Source organism: Barbus barbus (genome assembly GCF_936440315.1).
Source record: "Barbus barbus genome assembly, chromosome: 27".
Taxonomy (NCBI): Eukaryota; Metazoa; Chordata; class Actinopteri; order Cypriniformes; family Cyprinidae; genus Barbus; species Barbus barbus.
This window is the reverse complement of record NC_136755.1, coordinates 10402826-10427647: the sequence shown is the minus strand read 5'-3', so window position 1 is coordinate 10427647 and position 24822 is coordinate 10402826. Positions and strand designations below refer to the sequence as shown.

At 37.5% G+C, this 24822-nt stretch overlaps 1 protein-coding gene across 1 annotated transcript; it reads right to left on the bottom strand.

The window, feature by feature from the left end:
- Positions 1 to 1036: 1036 nt before the first annotated feature.
- On the bottom strand, positions 1037 to 13638 carry LOC306846821 (sodium-dependent lysophosphatidylcholine symporter 1-B; the record flags this gene model as incomplete). The annotated part of the gene is made up of 14 exons (XM_079380449.1): positions 13517 to 13638; positions 11004 to 11129; positions 9429 to 9553; positions 5633 to 5756; positions 5455 to 5533; positions 5208 to 5377; positions 5031 to 5121; positions 3478 to 3596; positions 3209 to 3292; positions 2193 to 2276; positions 1958 to 2070; positions 1728 to 1871; positions 1267 to 1443; positions 1037 to 1088 (listed from the first exon to the last, which is right to left on the bottom strand). The coding sequence occupies exons 1-14, from the start codon at positions 13601 to 13603 to the stop codon at positions 1037 to 1039; spliced, it is 1575 nt and encodes a 524-aa protein (XP_079236575.1). The 5' UTR covers positions 13604 to 13638.
- Between the last annotated feature and the right edge of the window lie 11184 nt (positions 13639 to 24822).

Here is a 24822-nt window from a genome sequence, read left to right as displayed (position 1 = left end):
AGATATAATTCAGCAGTGCCAACTCTAATTATTTCATGCGAATGAGGCCCTTAAACAAGATAAATTAAGGAAGATGGGAGAAACAGACATAATCAATATATGATCTAAAACAAAAGTAATAAATACTTAAATAATCTTGTTCACCTCACAACATAAACAACTGATAACCCCATATAGTCTGATGGCATCCTACTAGCTCATAGCCTCAGTTGTCAGCAGCACTTTCACCCACACGTTAGTGACCCCATCCAGAATGTAATCGAATAAGATCCCCTGATCTGAAGGATATCATCTGAAAGCGTTGAGGGACCGAATTTGTAAGTTTATCCCTCAGCGCATCCCTCTAAAAGATCTCTGTTTGCCCCAAGAGAGCGGAAACAGACGAAAAGGAACATAATAGAAGGGGTATGTGAAGGAAAGTAATACAAGAAATAAACAATAACCTTCTGTGCGCAATACTGAAGTTTGATACAATCAAACCCCACTTAGGTCTCAATGTTTCAAGTTTACTTATCCAGTTAGATGCACAAAAGCATGTATAAATATTAAATTACATACAAACATTACTTCGTTGTGTACAGTTTCACAGATATTCCTCCCAAAATGTACCTTTCAATCACGACTGAAATGTATTTTTGGTTTTAGCACCTAAAAACTACATCTTACGGTAGACATGCCCCATCTCAGATCATTTTTTAGTGCAGTTTAGATGTGTGCTTATAAAAAGCTGGCTTTTTTGACACTGAGATCCTATACCAGCGAGCATCACAAATACTGGCGACACACACAAGCCTTGTGCGACTCAGGGAAACGTTTCTAGCGTCTATAAGCACTTGCAACTGGAAATGGCAAGGCACTTAGAACTTGAGCTGGAAAAGGCTACGTTTCAAGTTGATTTGCGGTCGTGTGGGGGTGATATGGGTGGAGGTTTTCAGCCACAAGGCAGCATGGTTGGTTCAAAGCATCCACTCAGTTTGTTTTGGCGCTGTTGGTCCAAAGTAATTGGCATGATGTTCTATCTAGTGTCCTGGTGCTATTAAACCACATTGAGCTCAGTGGAGTCTGTTTCTGAGTCAAGTTCATTTTCTCTGAAGAAAAAAGAAAAAAAAAAAAAGGACAAAGTTAGGCAAAATAATTTAAAGAATGACATTTAATCAGCTTTAGAAGTTTAAAAAGTACCATGTCAATTTATAGATTTCAAGAATGTTAAGAAAAACTTTAAGAAAAACTGTGACTGGAAGACTTAAAATAAATAGGTGGCTTTACCGTTGTTCATTAAGTAGTTTGCGGTTGCCTTGTCTCTTTTCCTCGTTGATTGGATATGAGATGAATATTAGCAGCCCGATAATGATAAAGACTATCGGAGCAGCAGACACCAGGATTTTCAATGTTAAATCGACTTCGGCAGGTTGCGTGCAACCTCTCGTCACATAGCCGGCAAAACTGTTTGAAAGAGAAGAAACGAGAGATTAATATCTTATTCATGTTCATCCAGATAAATCCAACCTCATGACTGATCACTGAATCTCACAGTAAAACACAATCCTATATGGTCACGTCTCCAAACTCAAAAGACCCATAAAACCAACGCTAATCGCATTATATCTGAACGTCAGGAGGCCAGACTGATTCTCATACAGTAAAACAAACAGCCGGGCTTAGTGGATCATGGACACTATAATCCAATTTAAAAGCCAGTATTTCATGTACAAGGCTGTGAAACTTACTCAAGACTAAGAGTTGAGACCCCCAAGGAAACTCCAGATGCAAACTTGGTGAAGAACACATAGAAGGAGTAGAAGATGGCTTCATGGCCCTGGGATTCAGGATTTTGGACTTTAAAATCATCCACGACATCAGGAAGCATGGACCTGAGCATATGGGAAAACACACTCCATGAATAAAGTGCACCAAATCTGGAAGTGCACACACATTTGTACAATTGTCAGGTACTTACCATGGCAGGAGGAAGGCTGCTGCAACACTGACTCCAGCGGCAAAGGACACGACGTACGTCACAATTAGATTGCTGGGCACAACGACAACAGAGACCAGGAAAGGCACCACAGACTGCAAAGAGAATAAAAACCATCAGTAACAGGAACCAAAACATCAATTACAGACCAGAAGCAGCCACTGTTATTCAGTTAGTGTAATTAACTGAAGGTGTATGTGCCGCTGCCAGTACTTACTGTAGTCCCAATATACACAGCGGTCTTCTTGCCAAATTTTGTGAGGAACCATTGCCAAAATGGGATGGCAAGTGTGGCGGAGAGCTGAAAGAGAGAAAATTAAAATAGAATTTGCTCAAAGACAACTACTGTAAAAGTGTGCAGGATGAAAAACGTTTTAGTTTGTTTGTATATGTTGGTCACATCACATGATGTTAATTTGCAAGACAAACATTTTTCAAATATTAAATATTTTGATGATCTATGCTGACAGAGATGTGTTTATAATACAGTAAAAGCAATGCAATTCAAGATGGTTTTCATGACTAATAATGTGTGCAAACAAGGCATTAGCTAAGATTAGGTTTCTGGCAATGAATTTATCTATCAATGTGTTCACACAGGTTCCCATCAGTAAGAATGCTTCCTAACACACCTTTCTGAAATCAACACTGGAATGTTCTCGGTCATATCTAGGACAATGCCTGAAAATGTTCTATTCATGCATTCAGCTCCCTGAACAAGGGCTATTGTAGTCTTGAAAAATAAAAGTCAGCAGACTGGGTTTTGCATGACTACAATAATACTCTCTTATTGAACATGAATTCTTAAAGGAATCTGGGTTTTGAACATTCTGATCTCAAGGACAAAAGCACACAAACAAGACATTCTTGTTCTTTGAAACTAGATGAACAACTTTTCTCTTCCTTAATAATCTAGTTGTCAATACTCTGGATATTGACAACTTTTCTGTGACACTGAAGCATTTTTATGAGTAAAGCCGTGAGTTGTGGGTTGGTTAAGGCGTAATACATTACTGGAAATACTAGTCTACTCAGATTGTCAGCAAAACTGGAACTTGTATTATGCAAATGTCTTATGTAATGGACCCATTAAGTGCTCTCCTTTTGTACATTTGTCTGTCAAAATGTCACTGCCAATCCCCTCACCCAGACAATACAGAGTCTTTATCATTCAAAAAGCCCATTTAAAATACATTTACAATTTAAAACAAAAGAAAGATTTAGTTTGCTTACCATAATGACAAGAAGGACGTTTTGGAAGTCATTTCTGAAGCCAAGGGTGTAGCTACAGAACAGTGCAAAGTTTCCCTCCAGAAACTGCAGGAAATGTTTATAGAAATAATAAGCTGCACAGTCAAGACACATTAGCAAAACCTAACAAATAAAGCGATCGCCAAAGGCAACAGTGCTCGTCCAAGGTGGTCACAGAATAAACAACCCAAACGGCTGGGGGTGACCACGACTCAACATGAAATGAATGTATCATTTGCAAAAGAACTCACCATAAAAGCCAGAGAGGTGAAGAGGAAGCCCATGACCAGCTTGGCATACGGACCGTGGCCCATCACCATACGAATGCCCTGGAAGAACGACATGGGCTCAGTCCTGACCCTGCAAGTCTCTGTCAAAAAGAAGAGAGAAGCAAGATGAGATGATGGAAACAAATGCCAATTAATGGTGCTACATTAAATGCAATGAATTACAGAGCAGTGGGAAAGAGACTAGGATTTTTCCCCATCAATTCTCAGGTGTCAGCTTACTGAAGAATCAAAATAAATGGGTGCACACAACCGTACACATTTTGATTAGCTGCCAAAATGAGTCATTGCACTGCATGACAAGGAATCTGCCACAAAATATGTTGTTTAATTGCTTGTACGCTTTCATTTCTAAGTGCAGAGCATGATAAATCCACAAATGAGGCGTGATGATGAGCTAGGACTGTGCTTGATTCTTCCTTTCAACAGTCTACTGAGGCCTGCATGTTAAGGCTCAATATTTTAGTTTAAAATTAACTACTCAAGAGAACACCAGTAATAACCTTCCTTTACCATGAGCCCCATTTAGACAGCCCTATCTGTGCTGTGAAAGCTAATCACCCTGCTAAACTTATTCACTGGCCTTTCCCTGCGACCAGCTGAGCTCTGCTTGTGGGCCAACTACTGACTCAAAGAAACCCGAGCAGTGTGGAAAAACCCAGGTACATCTGCAAGCAACTTCATGGGATTCATTGTTTACACACATTTCTCACTGAAAAAGAAAGTATGGGCGAGACATACCGAATGGATCATTTCCCCATTTTAAGACAGCCAATAGGCTTTAGTTACATCACAGCCAAAAACTATGATTTGCTGTTTACAAGTCTGTTTCAGTGGTAGGGACATTTTAGAGAGGATTGGACAAAAATCTGTGTTGTGCTGAATGAGTCATCAAAATTTTGGTACATTTCCAGCATTTATACTTATAGAAAATGTTAAATTTGTATCTAGAAAAGGTTAATCTTCTAATATGCTGGTAAAATTTACAAGACCTCATAGCTAACAGCTTAAAAGCATAAAATTAAGTCTTAAATTATGATACCATAAAGTCTTTAAGAAAGAAGCTATACTACCATTCAAAAGTTTGGGGTCAGTGAGATTTTATTTTTTTTTTTTAAGAAAATCAATACTTTTATTCTGCCAGGATGCAAAAGATTTCTATTTCAAATAAAGACACTTGGAAAAAAAAGGGTCACTTATCAGTTTGTACAAAATATTAAGCAGCACAACTGTTTTCTACACCAAATTATCATATTGAGTATGATTTCTCATGTGACACTGGAGAAATGATGGTGAAAATTCAGCTTAGCATCGCAGGAATAAACATACAGTTATTTAAATTGTAATATTTCACAATATTATCATTGTAACTTTACTTTTGTCAAAATAAATGCAGTGTTTTAGCAGTAATGCAAAAATGCAAATCTTTTAGCAGTAATTTTTTAACAGTAGTGCAAGTTTAATTACATAAAGTTTCATTTGTAATAATCTATCTTTGCAGTAGTAGTAGCACTTACCTTTTTGTTCTTTCACACCAACAAACAAGACCACGGCACAGGCAACATAAATGGAGCAGATGACACCAGATGCGATCAAGTAAGCATTTCTCTGTGGGAACCACATGATACCAGGCATTTAATACCAATACAGCAAGAATTTTAATTTAAATCAACCTCAGAAGAAAAAATCCTTACGAGATGCTCCAATGAAACATGAGGCTCAGTGATGTTGACCTCAGAAGCCACCTGCAGATCTGTAGAGTTCAGGTCCTCGCCAGTGCTGATACAAGGAGCGTTAGCCATTCCCACAATCTGACCTTGAACAGCAGTGCCGATGAGCGTGCCCAAAACCTCAACAGTCATTCCTGAGATAAAAGATTAGCGGTTAGCTGTGAATTTGAAAACGATGGATGTTTCTAGCTGTAGATGTTTTAAAACTCACGGTAGGCTGTGGCTGAATCCCTCTCCTTCTGCTCAGTGCTGATAAACATAGTAAGTGCAGAATATGGTACGTGGAAGCACTGTTGATTTTTGAGAAAAAGACAATGGCAAAAGGTTAAAGGAAATTATGTAGAACTATACAGGGTACAACTTATGGTCATATAAAGATGGTTACTCACTGTCTGTAATGTTTGGAAGGAGCAGTAGAAGATCAGGTACCAAACAACCTTGCCTTGCTCAACAGACGGCACGTACCAAATGAGGAAATAGCATAGCACAGCAAATGGGGTAGACAGTACAATCCTGCAAGAAAAAAGATATATAAGATTAGAAGTGCACAAAAGGTAAAAAATGAAGTATAACTAGGTTGGTATAGTGCTTCCCCATGATGGTAAACAGGTTTAGGATCAGGTACATATAGATGAAGTTTACTAGGTGTCATGTCATTGAACCTTGTCAAGCACTGTGCCATTTCTGTTCCCCATGACTATGAGAGATGAAAGAATTGATTGGACAACTTCCTGTCTTTGTTCAGTGACCCATGTGGCCAACAGGATCCTGAAGTGGAAATACATTGTCTGCTCTTAATCTGTTGTGTCTGTACAAGGAAATACCATTTCGGGTGTGTTACACGTCATACAACTGAATGGTACCACATTTTGTTTTCCTGGTAGAGTGACTTAACATCCCGAGTAGTAAAATCCAGCATTATTTAAAAAAAAAAAAAATTAAAAAAGGTTTGTGGGAAAAGTGGAGCCTCACTTGGCGGTTTTTCTAGAGCAGACCTTAACACAATACCTTAACCCCACAGAAGTCCACTGATTTACGCAGAATGTGAATGTTATTATAATTCAGTCAGTACATTCCACGCGCCTCTCCACCCCCTTTCTCTGTGTTTATCAAATATTTTGGTTAATTCCATAATGCTTTCAGCAACCAATAAGACTGCAGTGCTCAAATGTGTAGCACTACCCATATAAGTCATGCAAGCTATTGTCATGCATGCAGGTTTTGCATGAACCTGTCTGGGTTACATTTCTCGTTTAAAAAGGTACTGCGGTGATGTTATTCAAGAGAATTTAATGCAGAATGCTGTAAGGTCAGATGTTTTCACTGAGCTTTAGTATACCATTATCATCATATATTTTGTGCAAAAACAAAAATATATAAAAATTAAATAAAACAAAATAGTTCAATGATAAATTACAATAAACAAACTGAATATTATAAAAAGTTCACCCTGACACCGTTTTTTAGATTAGATATTGGACTTTGCCTGCACTGAACAAATTAATATTTGTCTACACAAACCTAATAGGACATAAAGACTAGGTTTGCGGGTAAAAGTGCATTTGAAATTATTGACGGGAATATCTTCTGAACTAAAAGCAACAAAACTCAAAAACCTTTTACAGCTGTTTTGACCTATTACATCCTACGATGATACTACTGTATAATGCTAGTATATAATATCACCAATCTGTTTGTAATTGAAAATCTGTTTTTTTTTTTTATTATGTTATGTTTTTAGTGTTTTATAGTGTTCGTTAGCTGTATTCTTTGTTTATTTATTTTCACTTAATCAAAATAACCCAACTGCAGTTTGATTGAGATTAATTGGAATGCACAATGAAAAATCATGATTTTTGAAAATTGTTAAAAATTGAGTTATCCGTTTAAGCAAAAAGATGCAACTAGTTAACAGTTCAAAATAGTAACAATCTGACTCTACCAGCAAGGCTGCCATTTGAACTAAAGTAACCCCAGTATGCTGCCTTTAGACTTGAAGCTGAATTGGTCTGCCTCCCTCTCACTCTGATTGGACGACAGAGGTGGTGTGTTGTGGGTTGGACCACTCAAGAGGTGCTGCATTTTGCATAAACCTCCCAACCCCCAAGGCATGAAGCAGGAAAAAAGGAATGTCTTCCTTCTGAACCCGGCAGCATAAAACAAATGTTGTTATTCAAGCAATTTGCGGAATTACACCTCAGATGATTCAATCCGCACAACACGAGTCGCTTACAGACAGAAAATATCCCATGGATTACGGAAGATCAGAGACGCTCTTAGCCGTTCTGACTAAACCTTTTTTTTTTTTTTCTTAGGTTTATGGTGCCTTGAAAATCATTTGCGGTTTATGAGATACTATCACATACGTGTTCAAATATTGACATTTTCTTTACAGTTCCCCAGCTCATGTCATTTAATATACCATTGCAAGTATGACTAACCTTTGCAATGAATTCCCTTTCAGGATTATGATATCTTAACTCACATGCTTGTGACTATTAATAATGCATGTGATCAAGCATCGAGAAAATTAAATTATACAGGCTTGTGGTCCATATGACTCTCCACAGGGATAGTTAGGGGAGAAAAAAAGTCCTCTCCCACATATACCCATAACTACACCAACAAACCTGTCTCATGCACTCCCAAGTGACTTCACAGCACAAATCTAGCGTAACTAGGGATTTTGTAATCACACCACCCTGAGAGGATACAACCATCTTGTTCAGATCCAGCGTCACTGAAATAAGCTCATTAGGGCAGAACTTTCTCACCAGCTTCCTACTAGATTCCTTCACATGCCCTGAGTCCAGTTAAAAAGCAGATGCACATTCCTCACCCCACCCCCAATTCCCATCACTTCCTCAGAGTGGTTTTCCAATTATTCATACAATGAGTGACCTCCTACTTCTGAGGACTTGAACACTCTTCAAACCGACCATCATTTGGAAAATAAGACAAAGAAAGTGGAATCTTGTACAGTGCTTTTGATGTTAGCCTGATCGCCTGTTTTCCAAGGTTGAGAACACCAGTTAAGAAATTATAAATTGGTTATTTCCTTCATTTGATGCTGCGAACCCAGATTTCTCGCAGTCTAACCCAATAGGCTTTCACCAAACCCAAAAGCCTTCATTGTGTAGAAAACCACACAAGCGTTCTCTAAAGCAGACATCTCCATCGCTGCAGGCATCACTGTCACTACAGATAATGCTTGCGTGAGCGCAGTGTTAAGGGTCACTAGCTGCAAAGTTTTTCATTTTTCAGTTTTGTGTTGGGAGAAAGAGCTGTTTATCAATCAAAGGATGCACTGAAAAATAATTGGTCGCCAGTATCGTGAGGTCAAATTAAATATAGTATTAGTAATTTCGTTTTCGATTTTCTATGAGGTTTGCACTTTTCACAACAAAATTACCAACACTCAGGGCATATAGTCTAAATATATAGTCTAAATATTTAACTACACCAAAATGAGTAAGAAGCTAAATTTTAACCTAAATTATGCCATCACTTGGTAGCTAGTTTTGGACCAAATGTTGGTTTCTTTAGGATATTTGACTCCATATATTCTGCAATACAAGTTAAGAAAGGGAACCATTTAACTTGCTTATAATTTGGTGCTCAATGGCAAGCATTTCTTGTTGTCAGGACACTGATAAAGTGGTTTAGTCATGCATGGGATGTAGAATCAAATCAGATTGGCCGGCTGAAAATGCAAATTGGCCGAAGGCAAAGCTACTGTGGTGTATCCAGCCCCCCGCCCATCACGCCCCTCAACCCCCCATGTGAGTTTAGGGGACTTTATTTAGCCCACAAGTGTCCTCTGACTTAGAAACATCACCAGATTCACTTGGCTCTCTTACTTAAAGACTACCTCCTGACATTCCACAACAACAGAGAAATGGGTCAGAAGAGAAAGCAAGTGACGGAGCAGAGTGATTCATTGAGACGCATTTTAAACGCAACAGAGGAGTCCGCTGATTTAAGGGTTGAATTGTGAAACTAATAATTTTCCTAAGAAGGGCAGACAGTTGCTACAGGCAACATGCTCCTTAAACAAGACAATTCTGAGTCTTGTTTAATGTTTAATGTGATAGATTGCTCTGAACATAAAGGTATGAATGCACAAAGACCTGGACAGTAAACCCTTGGAGAAATCCAATGAAACTGAGGTGAAGAAAGACTTACCAGGGCATCATTCGTCCAAATCTGGTCCAGGGACTCCGGCTGACTAGAAAGCCCACCGTAGGGTCTGTGATGGCATCCCATGCTCGACCCACAAACAAGATGATGGAGGCATAAAATGGGTCCAACTGTCAAGAAAAGAGAAATATCAGCATGTCATCATCACACATCACTGGTTGAGAGTTTTCTCAAAAACTTTTATTCAGCATCAGAATGGACTAAATGATAACTTAAACTAACAGATGAAATACCAACACGAATAAGTAAGAAGTAAAGAAAGAAAAACTTCTTAAACCGAAAAGTCTGTTAAATATTACATTTATATTTGGTGATAAAGAAGAGATATGCACCACTACATATCAGTTGCAGATATGACTTCTCACGATAAATCTACAAATATTTATAACCGTTTCGAGGGCTAGGCAGTATGTAAACTACTACAACTTCTTACAGAGATCAAGAGGAACACATGAGGCCTGACCAGTGACCTTGAGATACATGAGATCATAAACCACATGACAGGTAAATGGAGTTATTCAGTTGAAACAGTTTTACTTCCAGTAAAACGAACTTGTAAAACTCTTTTAGGACTCTGACATGCTGCACAGATTGAGTGCTTCATGCTGGCATTGTGTATTGTAGGAATAACTGTTAATTATGGGATTAAACACATTAGCACATTCTCACACTGGGAACCTGTCTTCTGTAGTCAGTGGTAACATGATAAACACTGAAGGCTATTAGAACAATCCTATTCAGACTCTTTAATCTGGCCAATCAGCCTGCCAAGACTACAGTAGCTCCCCAAAAGTTAATGGCATGAAAGGCCTTTGCAAAACTATTCATTTTGCACAATTCCCCCTTTGTGACTGTACTTGTCGCCTCTGACTATGTGAACAGGGGAGTAAAGAAACCTGCTGCCCCCTGAGGATCGCAATCGGATTCCAAGTCGATCTGATCTTCTGTTATGAGGCACTTTCCACAAATTCAAAATAGGGCAAGATTTTAAAGAAGATTTTAAATGGTTAGTATGAGGAAGTTCTTTGCAAAAATTTCGTCCTTACGAGGCTGAATCAAATTATTACATGAGCTGTTTTGTTTCATATCCATTTTCCATGAGGTTTGCTTGACGAATGCAGCAATATTCGTAAAATGTAAGATTATTTCCTCATCTTCAAATCTTACTATTGCGCTTTTGGTCATTAACATTAGTTTATAATTTAATTAATTTTAATTCAGTGACTTGAATTCAACCGAAAAAATATGACAACATATGATTTTTATTGTTGGATACAGTTGAGATCAAGACCTCTGAGGCGGCACAGGTCCAGATTATTTGCTGTGACATTATGTGTGGCTTCGGTGTCATTCTAAGTTAATTTTATGATATATAATAATTTGTTGAATGTATAGTTTTCAGAAAAAAAAAAGGTAATGGGACACCAAGTGCACAACTTTCATGGAAAGTGCAATCAAAAGGTTAAACAGTTCGTTTACATCAAAATTCATCAATCAGTTGATCAAATCCATTGATCGATCCATATGATGTTATTAGTAAAATCAATCACTTTCACTCACCAAAGCAACGTCGAGCAGGTAGATCTGAAGGAAGAAGCCGATTGCACATCCTGTTATCTGATATGGTGCTCCTCCAACGGCATAACACAACTTGCTGCATACCGACAACCGGCCCCTTGATTCATGCTATTTTTATTAAAAAAAAGGAAGAAACAGGATATGTTTTGAGACGTTCATAAAAACACACTCCAAATAATTAAGAATACAGTACAGATGCTATATTCATTAAGGTCATACGGAGTTCACAGTGTCTCAGTTGGGATTCAAACTAACCTAATTGTAGCACACTGTGGCCAGACTCGCTTGTAATTTGGCTTTCCACTCTTAGACAAGCGCTGGTTTTAATTATGCTAACATTATGCTTTTCTGCTTGACTTGACTGGTTCTAATCCAAACATAACCTCATTCCCCATATAGCTGGGTAGCTTCTGATATTTGGGTCAGGCAGCCCTCAAGCAAGAAATCCCACTGAACACAATCAGATGAGGCAGCATTCTTCTGTGATGAATATCAGTACATCATCTTGCGGCAGATCAGCACATTTCGAGAGGCTCAGGGAGGGTCAAATATGAGTTTGACACTCCTGTTCTCATTTATTAAGAGTGGGCGTGAGATTCAGTCAGTTTGGTGACTTCTTATACATTAGTCAAGTGTCTGTCACATGCATCCTCCTAAAATAAACCATCAAAGTTGCAATGTGAAGACCTTAAGTAACTACCTTTGGCTTTAATGCACATGGTGTTCCCGCAATGCCACCTGCTCATGTTAAAGGACACTTGGACAACCTTAACACTCCAACGTCATGTAATGCAGACACTGTATTACGGTCTTATGGAAGTGTCCAACTGACACTGATTCAGCACCACAGAGCTATTATAGCAGAAACAGAGAACAATTTTTTGCCTGCTGCTTCACTAAGGACTGTTAATAGAAGATTTGTTGGCATGTTGTGTGAGTGGGGCTTTCATGAATTCTGGACCAACATACTGACTTCACTTGTGATGCCAATACACAGTTTTGGGGTAAATATGGTTGCTATAAAGTCAACCATAAGTAGAGGAACACACTCAATGTTTTTGTAATGACACTAAACTGTGGGAAGTTGTGGCCCAATGGTTAGAGAGTCGGACTCGTAACCAAAGGTTGCGGGTTCGAGTCTCGGGCCGGCAGGGATTGTAGGTGGGGGGAGTGAATGTCCAGCGCTCTCTCCACCCTCAATACCACGACTGAGGTGCCCTTGATCAAGGCACCGAACCCCCAACTGCTCCCCAGGCGCCACAGCATAAAATGGCTGCCCACTGCCCCGGGTGTGTGTGTATTCACTGCTGTGTGTGTGCACGTTGGATGGGTTAAATGCAGAGCACGAATTCCGAGTATGGGTGAACATACTTGGCAGTATGTCACTTCACTTTGAACAGTGAAATACTGCTGTCGAACAGCACATTTCTACAAGACAACTGATAATTTCTAGGAATTGTGAAGTCAGGTTTCCCTTCATCTTTGCAATGGTCAGGATAAACTATAAACTCTGTATAATTGTGTATGTGACATTTAAACAGCTAGTCTCAGTTTAAATGATAGATGGCAATGGGTAAAACACTATCATAGAGCTACCAAGAAACTTTGGGATGCAGAATCTATTCTATGACTCATTTAGCTTATCTACATCAGCAATAAATGCATATCACGTTTTACAGCAATAAAGCCATATCACATATCATCAAGCTTATAAATCAAATGACTATGTTTAAATTTAAGGTTGCATGGATTATCCATTCTGATGATGTGGCATGTGGAATCTAGACTTGCATCAATAAGGGAATCTAAAATTGATGGGTGATTGGTAGAATAATTGCTATATATACAATTTTAAGTAAGGAATAATTGACAGCAGACCATGACATTACTGAAAATCAATCCAAACTCTTAAGTAGTAAAGTGGAGATGAAATGATGAAACTCATTTAGTTAGTTTCACTATATATAAAACAAACGATTATTTGAGATATTATATCTGATATTGGGAAAATTACACACCAATATTTTCCTTTTCACTGATAACTTCCCGAATTCCCTAAATTAATTTAAAATAGCCTACTTTGTTCAATTCAGTGATCTCTGAAGGACAAAAAAATGTAAGCACATTTAAAGCTGTAGCTATATACACACACACCCATATGTATCACACACCCCACCTAATAAAACAGTCAGACAGCAGCAGTGAATTCTGCCAGCGGCTCCCATTTAAACCCTGACACCGGTACTGTGCATGCTAAACGAACAATCAACGAACAGCCAGAGAATGCATGTGCAATCGGTCTAATACATGTTTATATCATATATAATCTCCACGCGTCGCGCTTAATTTAACCTGACAAAATGACACGTCGATCAGCTCTCGCCGCTTCTACGTGGCTGTTCAAAAGGGAAATCATGGGAATGGGAAACGCGTAACTTACGCTGCTAATAAACTTATCACTTGAATGAAAGTATAAATTATTTTTAGTTTCTTACCTTTGCTGCCAGTTTGATTCCTTCTGGGCTGGGTTTTTGAAGGAGATTGGTATTGGAGTACTGCTCTGCGCCCTCTCCTCTAGCCATCTCGTTTTTGAAGATTTACGTTCAGAGTCCTTTACACTTTACCTATGAATCCAGTTATTGAATGATATGAAATAAAGAGGGGAAAAAATAAACCGGCTCGATAAAAAAAACTGTCTTTGTTGGCGTAAGCCGTTTTGTGTTTCTGCCGGTCCCTGTACCAGCCGACTGTAGTAGTAACTGAAGGCTTGGATTCTGCCCCCCTTTCAAAGAGTCATTCATCCAATACAAACCCCTCCTTCTTCAACCTCGTATGATTTTTCATCCAATTGGGGCGGCGAAGGTACAAACATGACGTCAACACGCTGACGCATGGCACTGGTTCTAAGTGCATAGAAAATCATACTAGCCTATTGCATCATGTTTAATGTATATTATAATTATGCTCATCATTTATCAAAGACTGTGCAATGCACTTTCCATTCAGCAAAACACTCTGAGAAACAGCTGTCATTTGGGTATGCAGGGTATATACCATGCCACGTGGAGACTTTTACTTTACTGTTACTCACATATTGGGGGCGTCCACCAAAATAACTTGAAAAAATATACACGCCATAGTGTTTACAGAATTCAGGTTTAAGCACTAATCAATGTGTGTCAACAGAAGATAAGATAACAGTCTGCTGGGTTGAGTTGTTCAGTGTCACAGACAGATCTGTTTGGGAAGGCATTAGCGGTTATCTTGAGAGCAGAGGGCAATGCAGTGCTGTGTTGCTGTATTGCCAATTACGTTTAGATTGACTTTGCCATTGCATCTAACCAGAAACTGACATCAATGCCCAATTTTAGGTTATTTGAATACTGATTTATCATAACCTTTTGATCTAAAAGCTTTCTACTGCTTAAAAATATATGGTAAAACTTAACAACAGTGTGCCGTTAATGTTAGCTGCAGCTAACAGTGCATTTGCTACAGCAGCCTTTTGTTTAAAAACATTGTTAGTTCATTGTAGTTCAGGTCCGTTAAATAATATTAACACATCTCTTGATTGTAAAAATGTATTTTGTAAATGTTAAAATTAACTAAAAAATTTACTTTAGAAATATTTTCCATTGTGAGTTAATGTTGGCTCTGGTCCATTAAATAATCTTAATACAACTTTTGATTTTAATCATGAATTAGTAAATGAATTAACATTAACTAAGATGAATAAATGCCTTAAAATATTTTCTACGTTAGTTATATTACGGGTAGGGGTGGCGATTTCAGAGAGGCCAGTAATAACAAATTAGCTTTGAAAGCATAAGATCCCACCCTCACTGGAAATCACTCTCCAAAGCACCTCCTCCAAGACACATGAATGCAGTATGTAATACACTGACAGGCAGGTAGGACAGCTTATCGTAGCCTTCAGGCCGAGGGATATGATTGGATGAACATTTATAGTCCTACGCCTTTCACAGATGCAAAACCATAAAGGGCCAGATTTACTATCAGCTTGCGTCAGCACAAACCCTCATTTGGCATTAAAAAACTACTGTCAGGCATTACTAAAGACACACAGTGGGAAATTAGCACTGAAAAGGTATGAATAAAGTTATTTTTGCAACTCACCTTATTGAATATGCATTTGTAGTAGTTTCCCTTTCGATCTGAAAAGTTATGGGAGGAGAGTATTCAAATGAATCACGCAACGTGATTTACTAAGATTTGCGGTTGTCAATTCACTGGTATTTGCAGCATTATTTAATGCCCCCAAAAATGCATGTCTTAAGGCGGGCAGTAATTTGTACTGCTCTTGGTAGATTGCGCTGGTCATTATGGAAATTAAGTGTTGCGTCTTTGTTCTTTAATGTGCAAATTGTCAGAAAATCTCCCACAGAATTTTCCCCTCCCATCTGCACTTTTATGGAATTGGGATCTAATGCTAATTTGCCCTGTTTAGTAAATCTGGCCCCAATACATTTAGGCCACTTAACGTGATTGCTGTCAGGATGTAAGGCAACTTTTAACCAGCATAACAAAAAATGTTTTTGAATCAAATCACCTACCCTACCTTTAACTAATATAGTTCACTAACGTTAACAAATGGAGTTGTAAAGTGTTGCAAATCCAACAAAATTAGAATCCATAATGTTAACCAATCTGAAGTTGATATTTCCTTATCAACATTTCCTCCCTCAATATTTCCTTCAAAATATGAGGGAGGCTTTACTTGACATTATGTCTGTTTATGGGGCATTTTAGTTTGCCATTGGTTAAAAGGCACAGTCCTGATTCTTATTTACCTGTCTGGGACAAAATGACAAATTTTCAATCTGTCCAGAGATCATTTCGCTCTTGTTTGCACAACCACATGGAACAAATTCCAACATGAAACGGATTTTAGTTATTGGTATTTCACATATGGAGCCTTAAAAGTTTTACTGCTCTCCTGTACCTCATAACAGTCACCATATTTCTTTTATATTGTCTTCAGGGTGGTGTGACCAGAATCCCTGACATTAGCCCTAACCTTGACTCAGTCCTTCTGCATTCACTTTCTGTTACAGCATCAAGAAACAATGGCTTGTTGTAGCCTACTGTTAAATTCATGACAAAGTTCCAACGAGTTGGAGGAGCAGTGACCTTGCTGTGACCATTATTCCACTGGTTTAATGTTGGGAGGGGTCATTCATGAATGAACACTCTCTAGCTTTCTCAGCACTCGCACATTTGCTTTCATCAGCTCACATGAGTGTGTTGTCAAACACACAAGACGCTGCTGTATAATGGCACTGAAATCCTGACCGCTGTTCTGCACTATACATAGCCACAGGTGTTATGGACAGTCTCGAGCGAGGAGGTGGGATTTATCTGGGTGTGCGTATGTACAGTATGTGACAATTGTTCCCATTACGGCAACAGCTTTGAAGCACAAGCACCTTCTGTACCCTTGTCAGTTCTTCTTATCTGGAGCACAGTGTATGAACGTATTTTTATTTAAAACAGGATGTTATATACCAGTCAAAATTCTGGACACACCTGACTGTTTAATCTTTTAAACTGAAGACTTGCTACATGCTTCAAAAGAAGTTTTGCAGACAAATATACATTCTGCATTCATTTATGTATATATGTATTTATTTATTTGATTGATTTTGATATTGACTGGAGGAAAAGGCTTAAAGGGATAGTTCACCCAAAACTGAAAATTACCCCATGATTTACTGACCCTCAAGTAATCCTAGATGCACATTGCTTTCTTCTTTCAGACGAATACAATTGGAGTTATATTAAACAATGTCACGGCTCTTCCGAGCTTTATAATGGCAGTAGGGGTTTGTTTTTGAAGTCCAATGAAGAGCATAAATCCATCATAAAAAGTACTCCAAGTAGCTCTGGGGGCGAATAAATGCTTACTGAAGTGAATCAATGTTTTTGTAAGAAAATATACATATTTAAAACTTTATAAACTGTAATCTATAGCTTCTGCTGAGTGTCGTACGCGTGTTCACAAGAGAGTGGCGTCCAGCAGATAACGGAGGATGTAGACGAACACACCCACTGGAAGTTTAACAGTCCACGTACACTATTAAAGAATCTCTGCTGATAGAATCAAAGTCCAATAAATCTGTCCATGTGGCTGTGGGGCAGAAATACAAAATGTTGGGCCATGCTGGTTCTGTTTAATCTGGAAAACAACATGACCTCCGACTGTCTGCGATGGACATGAACTGGAATACCTCTGGCCATGTTGGCGAGGAACACGTCACATGTGGAATAGTGCACTGCACTACTATTGGTATTTGTTAAGATAAAAACATCATATTAAAATGTAGAGCATGTCAGAACAAGAGATTAAGAATGAGTAATTTACAGTATATGACTGCAGGACACTAAATAATGCATGCAGTGCAACTAAAGATATATTTCTTGGACTGCTCATGATTTAAATAATCATTTTAAAAGTATGTTAACACCGTTATTTACATATACTTTTATTTCAGTTTTTTAACCCACTGGTGTGCTCCTACACCACTCATGAATTATTAAAAATGTGATATCAAAAAAATAAATAATAAATAAATATTATATGTTTTATATATATATATATATATATATATATATATATATATATATATATATATATATATATATATATAACAAAAAAATACCACATCAAGTCTGAAACAAATCTGAGAAAAAAAATCTGTGAAGCATTTTTGGTATTAGTAGGCTATATATACTATATTAAAAAAATATATATATATTATATTTATATATATATATATATATATATATTAATCAAGATTAACGCAACTAAATAAATAATGCATATAGAATATCAAATGACTCAAAATGGCCAAATGACTCAAAATGAAATCATTAAATAAATGTTGAAATATATAAATAAATCGTTGCATACATAAATAAAAGCATAATTGCATACATATTTATTATTCATTCATTCATTTCTTATATATTTGTGTGTGTGTGTGTGTGTAAATCAATGAATGAATAAATGATAATAAATAAAATAAATAAATGAGTGAATAAATAAATATTTAATTTGTATTTATTTATGCATTTATTTATGTGTTTCCCTGTGTTTCCCTGCCTCTGTTTCCAGTCTGAACGTCATCAATGTTCGTCTCTCCCCAAGCTCCTCGTCTCTATGTGGATCTCAATAAAGATTACTAATTGGAATCTCCTTGTCTCCGCGCTCCTTGTGCCCGAGAGGGTTCTGACAATTATGAATGATGATGCCAGAAAGCTCAGTATGAGGATGAATTATGTACAATGACTCCTTCCTAAACAACAGTATGTCACAATTGCACTGTACTGTATCATTGTAATGATGTGAACAAGACACAAAACAAACTAAACTTAGATTTACAAAACACAGAATGGCTCGGTGAGGCAGCTAACACGTGGAGAGTGTTATACGCAGGACCAGACTCCGAGCTAGACATACACACAGACAGGTTAACAGAAAACACAGGACAATACACAGGCAGGATCAAACACTGGTAAACAGAAATGGCACATGCAAGACACAAGAGAGCGCTCAAAACACAGCAGGGTGAACAGCATACGCAGGACAATGCTCGGCAGAGAGGAAGAGGAAGTCCATGGTTTAAGTAGAGTGTGTGATAGTTCTCAGGTGTGAGTGTGATTAGTGCAGTCAGCTGTATATGTGTCGTCAGTGCAATGGATGATGGGAATTGTAGTTCAGTGTGCTGTGTGGTGTGAGAGTCAATATGATGGAGAGGCGACCTCTGGTGGCTATCGGGCAGAATGCCACAGACCGGATTCTTGACAATCATGTGGGGTCATGAGGTAAGCCAGTCATTCTCTCTCTGTTTTAGGAACAGCTTCATCACACCCCAATTAGGATTCATGATGCTCATCGTGAGCATTACTCAATGTCCAACTGACAGCTTCCTGTCTATTTTAACTCTGCAGTGTTCAGACATGCCATTGACATTCATAGCAGCTCTTTGCCTCCATCATGAATTTTCCATCCTGACCCTGAGAGTGTTTAAAGGTGTCAGGGACAGCACCAAATGCTGACTTGTTTGGCATGTATCTTTGTTGTCATTTTCACATTTGGGTCCACCATTAACAAACCGTTGGGGGGAAAGGAAAAGTGCACACAAATACAGCTTACTTGGACCAGTGAGAAATATAAAAAATTATTTTGTCATCTTCATTAAGGGTGAGTTTTGTTCCATTGGTAGTTTCCTAGAATAATGAATAATCCATCTGAAGTACATGCTGTGGCCTAATATCCTCCCTAGCAGGATTCCTTCTACTTCCCAGCAGCCTTACCAAAACTTTCTGTGATGTAACACTCTCTTAGTCAAGCACCGCCATCGTCCATAGGAAGTTTACACTGTACTGTACATTTAATTTTTTTTCTGATGACTGTACAGTACATGTGCCACACTGTCATTGTTTCCTCCTCAAGTAACCAGTACATCCAGCAGACACTTAGCCTATTACTACTGATAAGTAATGACAGTGTGAAAGCAAGATCTGTAGGCTATAACTTGCATCTGTTTCTGTGTAACCCTTGTTGTAAACATTGCATGTTATTCCAAAGAAAAAAGAACTTTCGTAGGATGTTTGATAACCAGCATAAGGCAGATATATACCCAGATTAGTATGATTTTACTAAAACAATGCCTAAACAGGTATACCTATTTAAGCATTGTTTGAGTAAATTCATACTAATCTGGGTTATTTTACTTATGAAACACCCATACAAGCAATTCCTGATGGATGAAGTCAAGTCTCGCCCAGTCGTCCTACATAAACAATATAACAACATGAAACCAGAACCGAAATGAGTCCGTCAGCCCACTGAAGACTGATGAGGGAGAGCGGAATAGGACTGATTTGTTTTGGTCATTGGCAAAACAGTTCTCATTTTAATATGAAGAAAATACCTTCTTTTATGTTCCACGTACGTTTAACTGGAAATGTATCAGGAACATATTTTTAGTATAGTGCAGTGGTGTAAAGAGTACCTGAAAACCATACTTGAGTAAAAGTACAGATACCTTACAGTGAAAGTTACTCCACTACAAGTTACCAGTCACCAATTCCAAAACAACTTGAGTAAAAGTCTTAGAGTTTTGAGAACATGTAACACAAACAAGAAAGAGCTGATTTGTGAGGAGAGCAATCACATTTATTTTCTAAATCCAAAATAAAACTGAACACCTCATAATTGAAATAATAATAATAATAAAATAAATACAAATTTAAATAATTAAATAAAATTAAAAAGTCAAAGTCTTCTTGCACTGGATGTGCTGGTTTTGGCCTCATTGGCAGCTGCAGTCATGTCCTTATATATAAAACACCTGCTGTGATTCACCACTACTTGCTAAGGCGCTCGCATACATGTTAAGTAGCCTTGTTGACAAGTTTGGGAGAGTAAGGGCAAAACGCACAAGATATAGTACTTTAAGTGCTCTGTAGTTGGCAATATCACATAATTTGTAGCACAAATGAACTGCTGCAGAAAAAGCTAGGTGCCATGCTAAATGTAATGTGTAACTGCAACACTCATTTCAAATGTAGTTGAGTAAAGATTGCAGATACTCATTCAAAAATGTAGTGAAGTAGAGACCCTTATGGAAAGAAAATATATTTTATTATATATGAACGGTCAATATATTAAAGAATTTTCAGTATATTGGTAATTATATAGAATAATACATGGTAATATATTACAATATACTGAATAATACATCAGGAATTGCCGCTTTCCATATATTGGGAAATATATGTCAACATATACTGTATGGTGCTCATATAGTCACATTTATATGGGAATATATATTAGCAATATATGAACACAATTCAAGGTAGATATTTATTTTAATATATTTTCATATATGGAATTATATATTTGTAAATATATAAATATTGGCTACATATATAATTTAACATATATGCAGTATAATGTCACATATATATGTGAACATGTATGTAAAATATTTGTATCCAAATATGAGCAAATGTATTGTGTCATGTATGTGTGAATATATATGTGTGTGTGTGTGTGTGTGTGTGTGTGTGTAATATATTTTCACATGTAGCTACTATATTAGGGGTGTGCCATACTGTTCACGATAATGCTGGTAAATTAAATTATTTGCAAGCCAGATTCAAGAAGGGGGTCTCAAAAATGGCCACAAAATTAAATATTTTAAGTTAAATTGTGCTTTGGTGGTATAATGTCTGCTAGACATTACTGATACCCCTAGAAATTCTTATCAGTAAAATATCTCTGAAGTATATTCCCATTCATATTCACAATTATGAGCACACCAGCGTGATTATGAACATGAAATGATCCAGCCATGGCTTCCTGTTTCACAGAAATATAAATAGGAGGGAAAACAAAGGCCAAATTCCAAATTAATCACCCATCACAATGAGAAAAACCAAAGAATATATTTCTGATGTGCAGCAAAAGATAATTGAGCTTCACAAATTAGTGAAGTGGCTTTAAGAAAAGAGCTAGAGCAGTGAAAATTCCCATTTCCACCATCAGGGCAATAATTAAGAATTTCCAATCAACAGAAAATTTTATGAATCTGCCTGAAAGAGGACGTGTGTCTATATCGTCCTAATGCACGGTGAGAAGCAGAGTTTGAGTGGCTAAAGACTCTCCAAGGACCTCAACTGGAGAATTGCAGAAAATAGTTGAGTCTCGGGGTCAGAAAACCTTTAAAAAAAATATCAAACAGTACCTACATCACCACGTGTTGTTTGGGAGCGCTTCAAGAAAACAATCAAGAAAAGAAAATGCTTTCACCAAAAAACAAACTTTAGCATATTCAGTTATCAGACACGACTGGAACTTCAAATGAGATTGGCTTCTATGGTCAGATGAAACTAAAAATTTAGCTTTTTAGCAACAAACACTCAAGATGGGTTTGGTGAACACATAAAAAGTACCCCATGTGTACAATTTAATATACTGCTGTGTTTTTGATGTTGTGGGCCCAGTGGCGGAACGCAGAAGGAAAATTACCAGTATGAGCACGTACGAGTTCAGAACGCGAAAAACATTAGCCTACATTCAATTGCAATTCAGTTGTCCTTTGTGGGCTATGTATGAATACCAACAGTGAAAATTATATCGTATATAAAAGTGTCATTAGTGCATTATTACACGATCTATCTGTTATGTTAATGTAGCGTTTAATTTTAAATTCACAAAAAAAAAGTCAACATCTATGAATGGGACGTGTATTAATGTATAAGTGTCGTGCGTTGATTTGAATGATGTTATTTCGCCGTATATCATTCTCCCCCTACTGGACGCATCAGGAACAACAGGGGCGTAAAACTATCTGGGCCGTAGATCTGCCTGCTCCAGGTCTGCAGCCTCCCCGTATAGCAATCATAACATTCCGACACAGATGACGCATTCACGCCACACTTTCCCATGTATCCGCCCACGTCCGTCGCACAGACCTCTGCATTTGTGTAAACATAACTGTTTTTTTTTTTCAACTGTTCACATTTACTTAAGAAAAAATCTGGATACTCGACAGGGCGACCATTTTGTGTGTATTTGGCCACTTAAGTTCAACAACAAACTACGTAAAATAACTCAATATGATACACGCTATAGACGACTTCGGCTTTGGATGTGACTAAGAGCGCGCATCGTTGAAACAGCCTCTGGAGCGCGCGAGTACCGATTGGCTTAAAAAGACGTGCAAATTATACATTTTTGTGACGATGCAACAATTACCCGATTTAGCAAATTACAATTCTGTCAACTGTCCCGAAATGCGAGCGAAAGTCTTGGATCGGTGTGCAGCAGACGAGATGCGCTGATGTGAAGCTGCTTTGAGAGTGAAAGAGAGAAGCTGAATCACTGACACTGTTTTCAAATGACTGATTTAATCTGCTAGTTTGTTTGGATTTATTTACTCATATAACCTACTTGCTATCTTGAATAAATGTTTGCAGGAATTTCCCTCATTATAAACTTGAAAGCTGCGGGGACGAGTAAAACTATGCAATATATACGCACAATCCCCCACGAAATTCTGGACATGATTAATTATAACTAAAATGTCAGTATTTTTTTCCCCCAGGCCTGGAAATTGCTGTTTTCAAAATGTAATAAAAGCAACTGATGCACGCTGTTAATCACTTAAGCAATGCTATGTAAATACAATTTATGATTAAAAGCAATGGCATTATAATGAGTCATTATAATGTTATAGCATTACCCTGATCCCTCAGCCAAGATCCACTCAGCACTTCATTTATAAAACGAAATCGTTGGTGTGCAGACTTGTACACAAACTTCAGAATCACTGATCTATACTCTTCTATTGGTGATTATCTGTTGTTTATTTGAAGATGCTTTTTTTTTTTTTTGCATATGTGTAACAATATGGATTAGAATATAAACATAGATTAATATCGTTTTTTATAAACATATATCACCAGCAGGTGTCGTAATTGGACCACAAAGTTTCTTTCATAATCTAAAGTCACCGCATTGGAAATCGTCGCCGTGCACTTAATTTAATTTAAAAGTTTAAGAAATCTCTGTTACAACAGGAACCAACTGAGAATCTTACTTGCAGTTGCGCTAGCTGTTGGAGCAGTTTGCAAACATCATGCCTGTCACCTGTGACCTTAAACACCTCCAACACATCTCCTCTCCTGATACATTAACAGTATCTAGTAGTGAGAAATGTCACAGCCATAAGAATAATGCAATCACACTTGACATGCATCTTCATAAATGGGTTCTAGAGACACAGAGTCCCAAGCCACCCACTCCAGACCCTTCACACATCTCAGTGCTGGAGAAATCAGTGATTAGATGGATCTTACACAACATATCCAGGAAATCAACTTTCAGAAGACTTCTGTCAAGACCTGAAAAACTGCACTTGTTTTTGGTTGATCAATAGACCAATCGGGGTAACAGCATTTTTATTTTTTATTTTTGACAGGAATGAAAAAGAGGTTGTGAGGGATAGATATACAGTGCATTCATTGGATTGTACTATTGTTTAACAACAAGTCGATTATTAATTCGATATTTATTATGTATATATAAATACACACACACATACAATATATATATACTGTATGTGTGTGTATTTATATAATAAATATACATTTAATTTTGTATGCGAATAATCGTGATTAATTGTTTGACAGCACTAATATATGCATATATATACAGTATATACACACACACACAGACACACAGGAACACACACTGTATTTACTGTAAAATGAAACCAGGGCATTTCAGTATTACAGTTTTTCTCGATTACTAACACACAATTCATGAAAACAATTCACCATTTTCTCACAACTATGAACACAATCTCAAAACTACACACCAACTTGTGCAAACTTGACTCAAAGTCAAACATTTTAGTCAAAAACATATTCTCTTTTGTCAGAATCTAATCTTTGGCCTCAGATGACACAGAGAACACTAGTGATATCAATTCAAAACTGTTACAAAAACCTCCTTTTAGGAAACAGGAAACATCTTGCTATTCAATGACTGTTACAGTCTGCAGCATAAATAGAGGGGTCACTTTGGTGCATTTCTCGAATCACCCTTAATATGTATGTGCATTTCTCAAAACAATTCGTACAAACAGCATGCACAATGGATTTCCTGCAAAAGCCTGTAACTTACTCAAAATCTTTAGTTCATCTCTCAAAAGTAAGTATTTATGTCAATGAACATATCAGTGCCATCAGAATAAAAAGTCCTTGT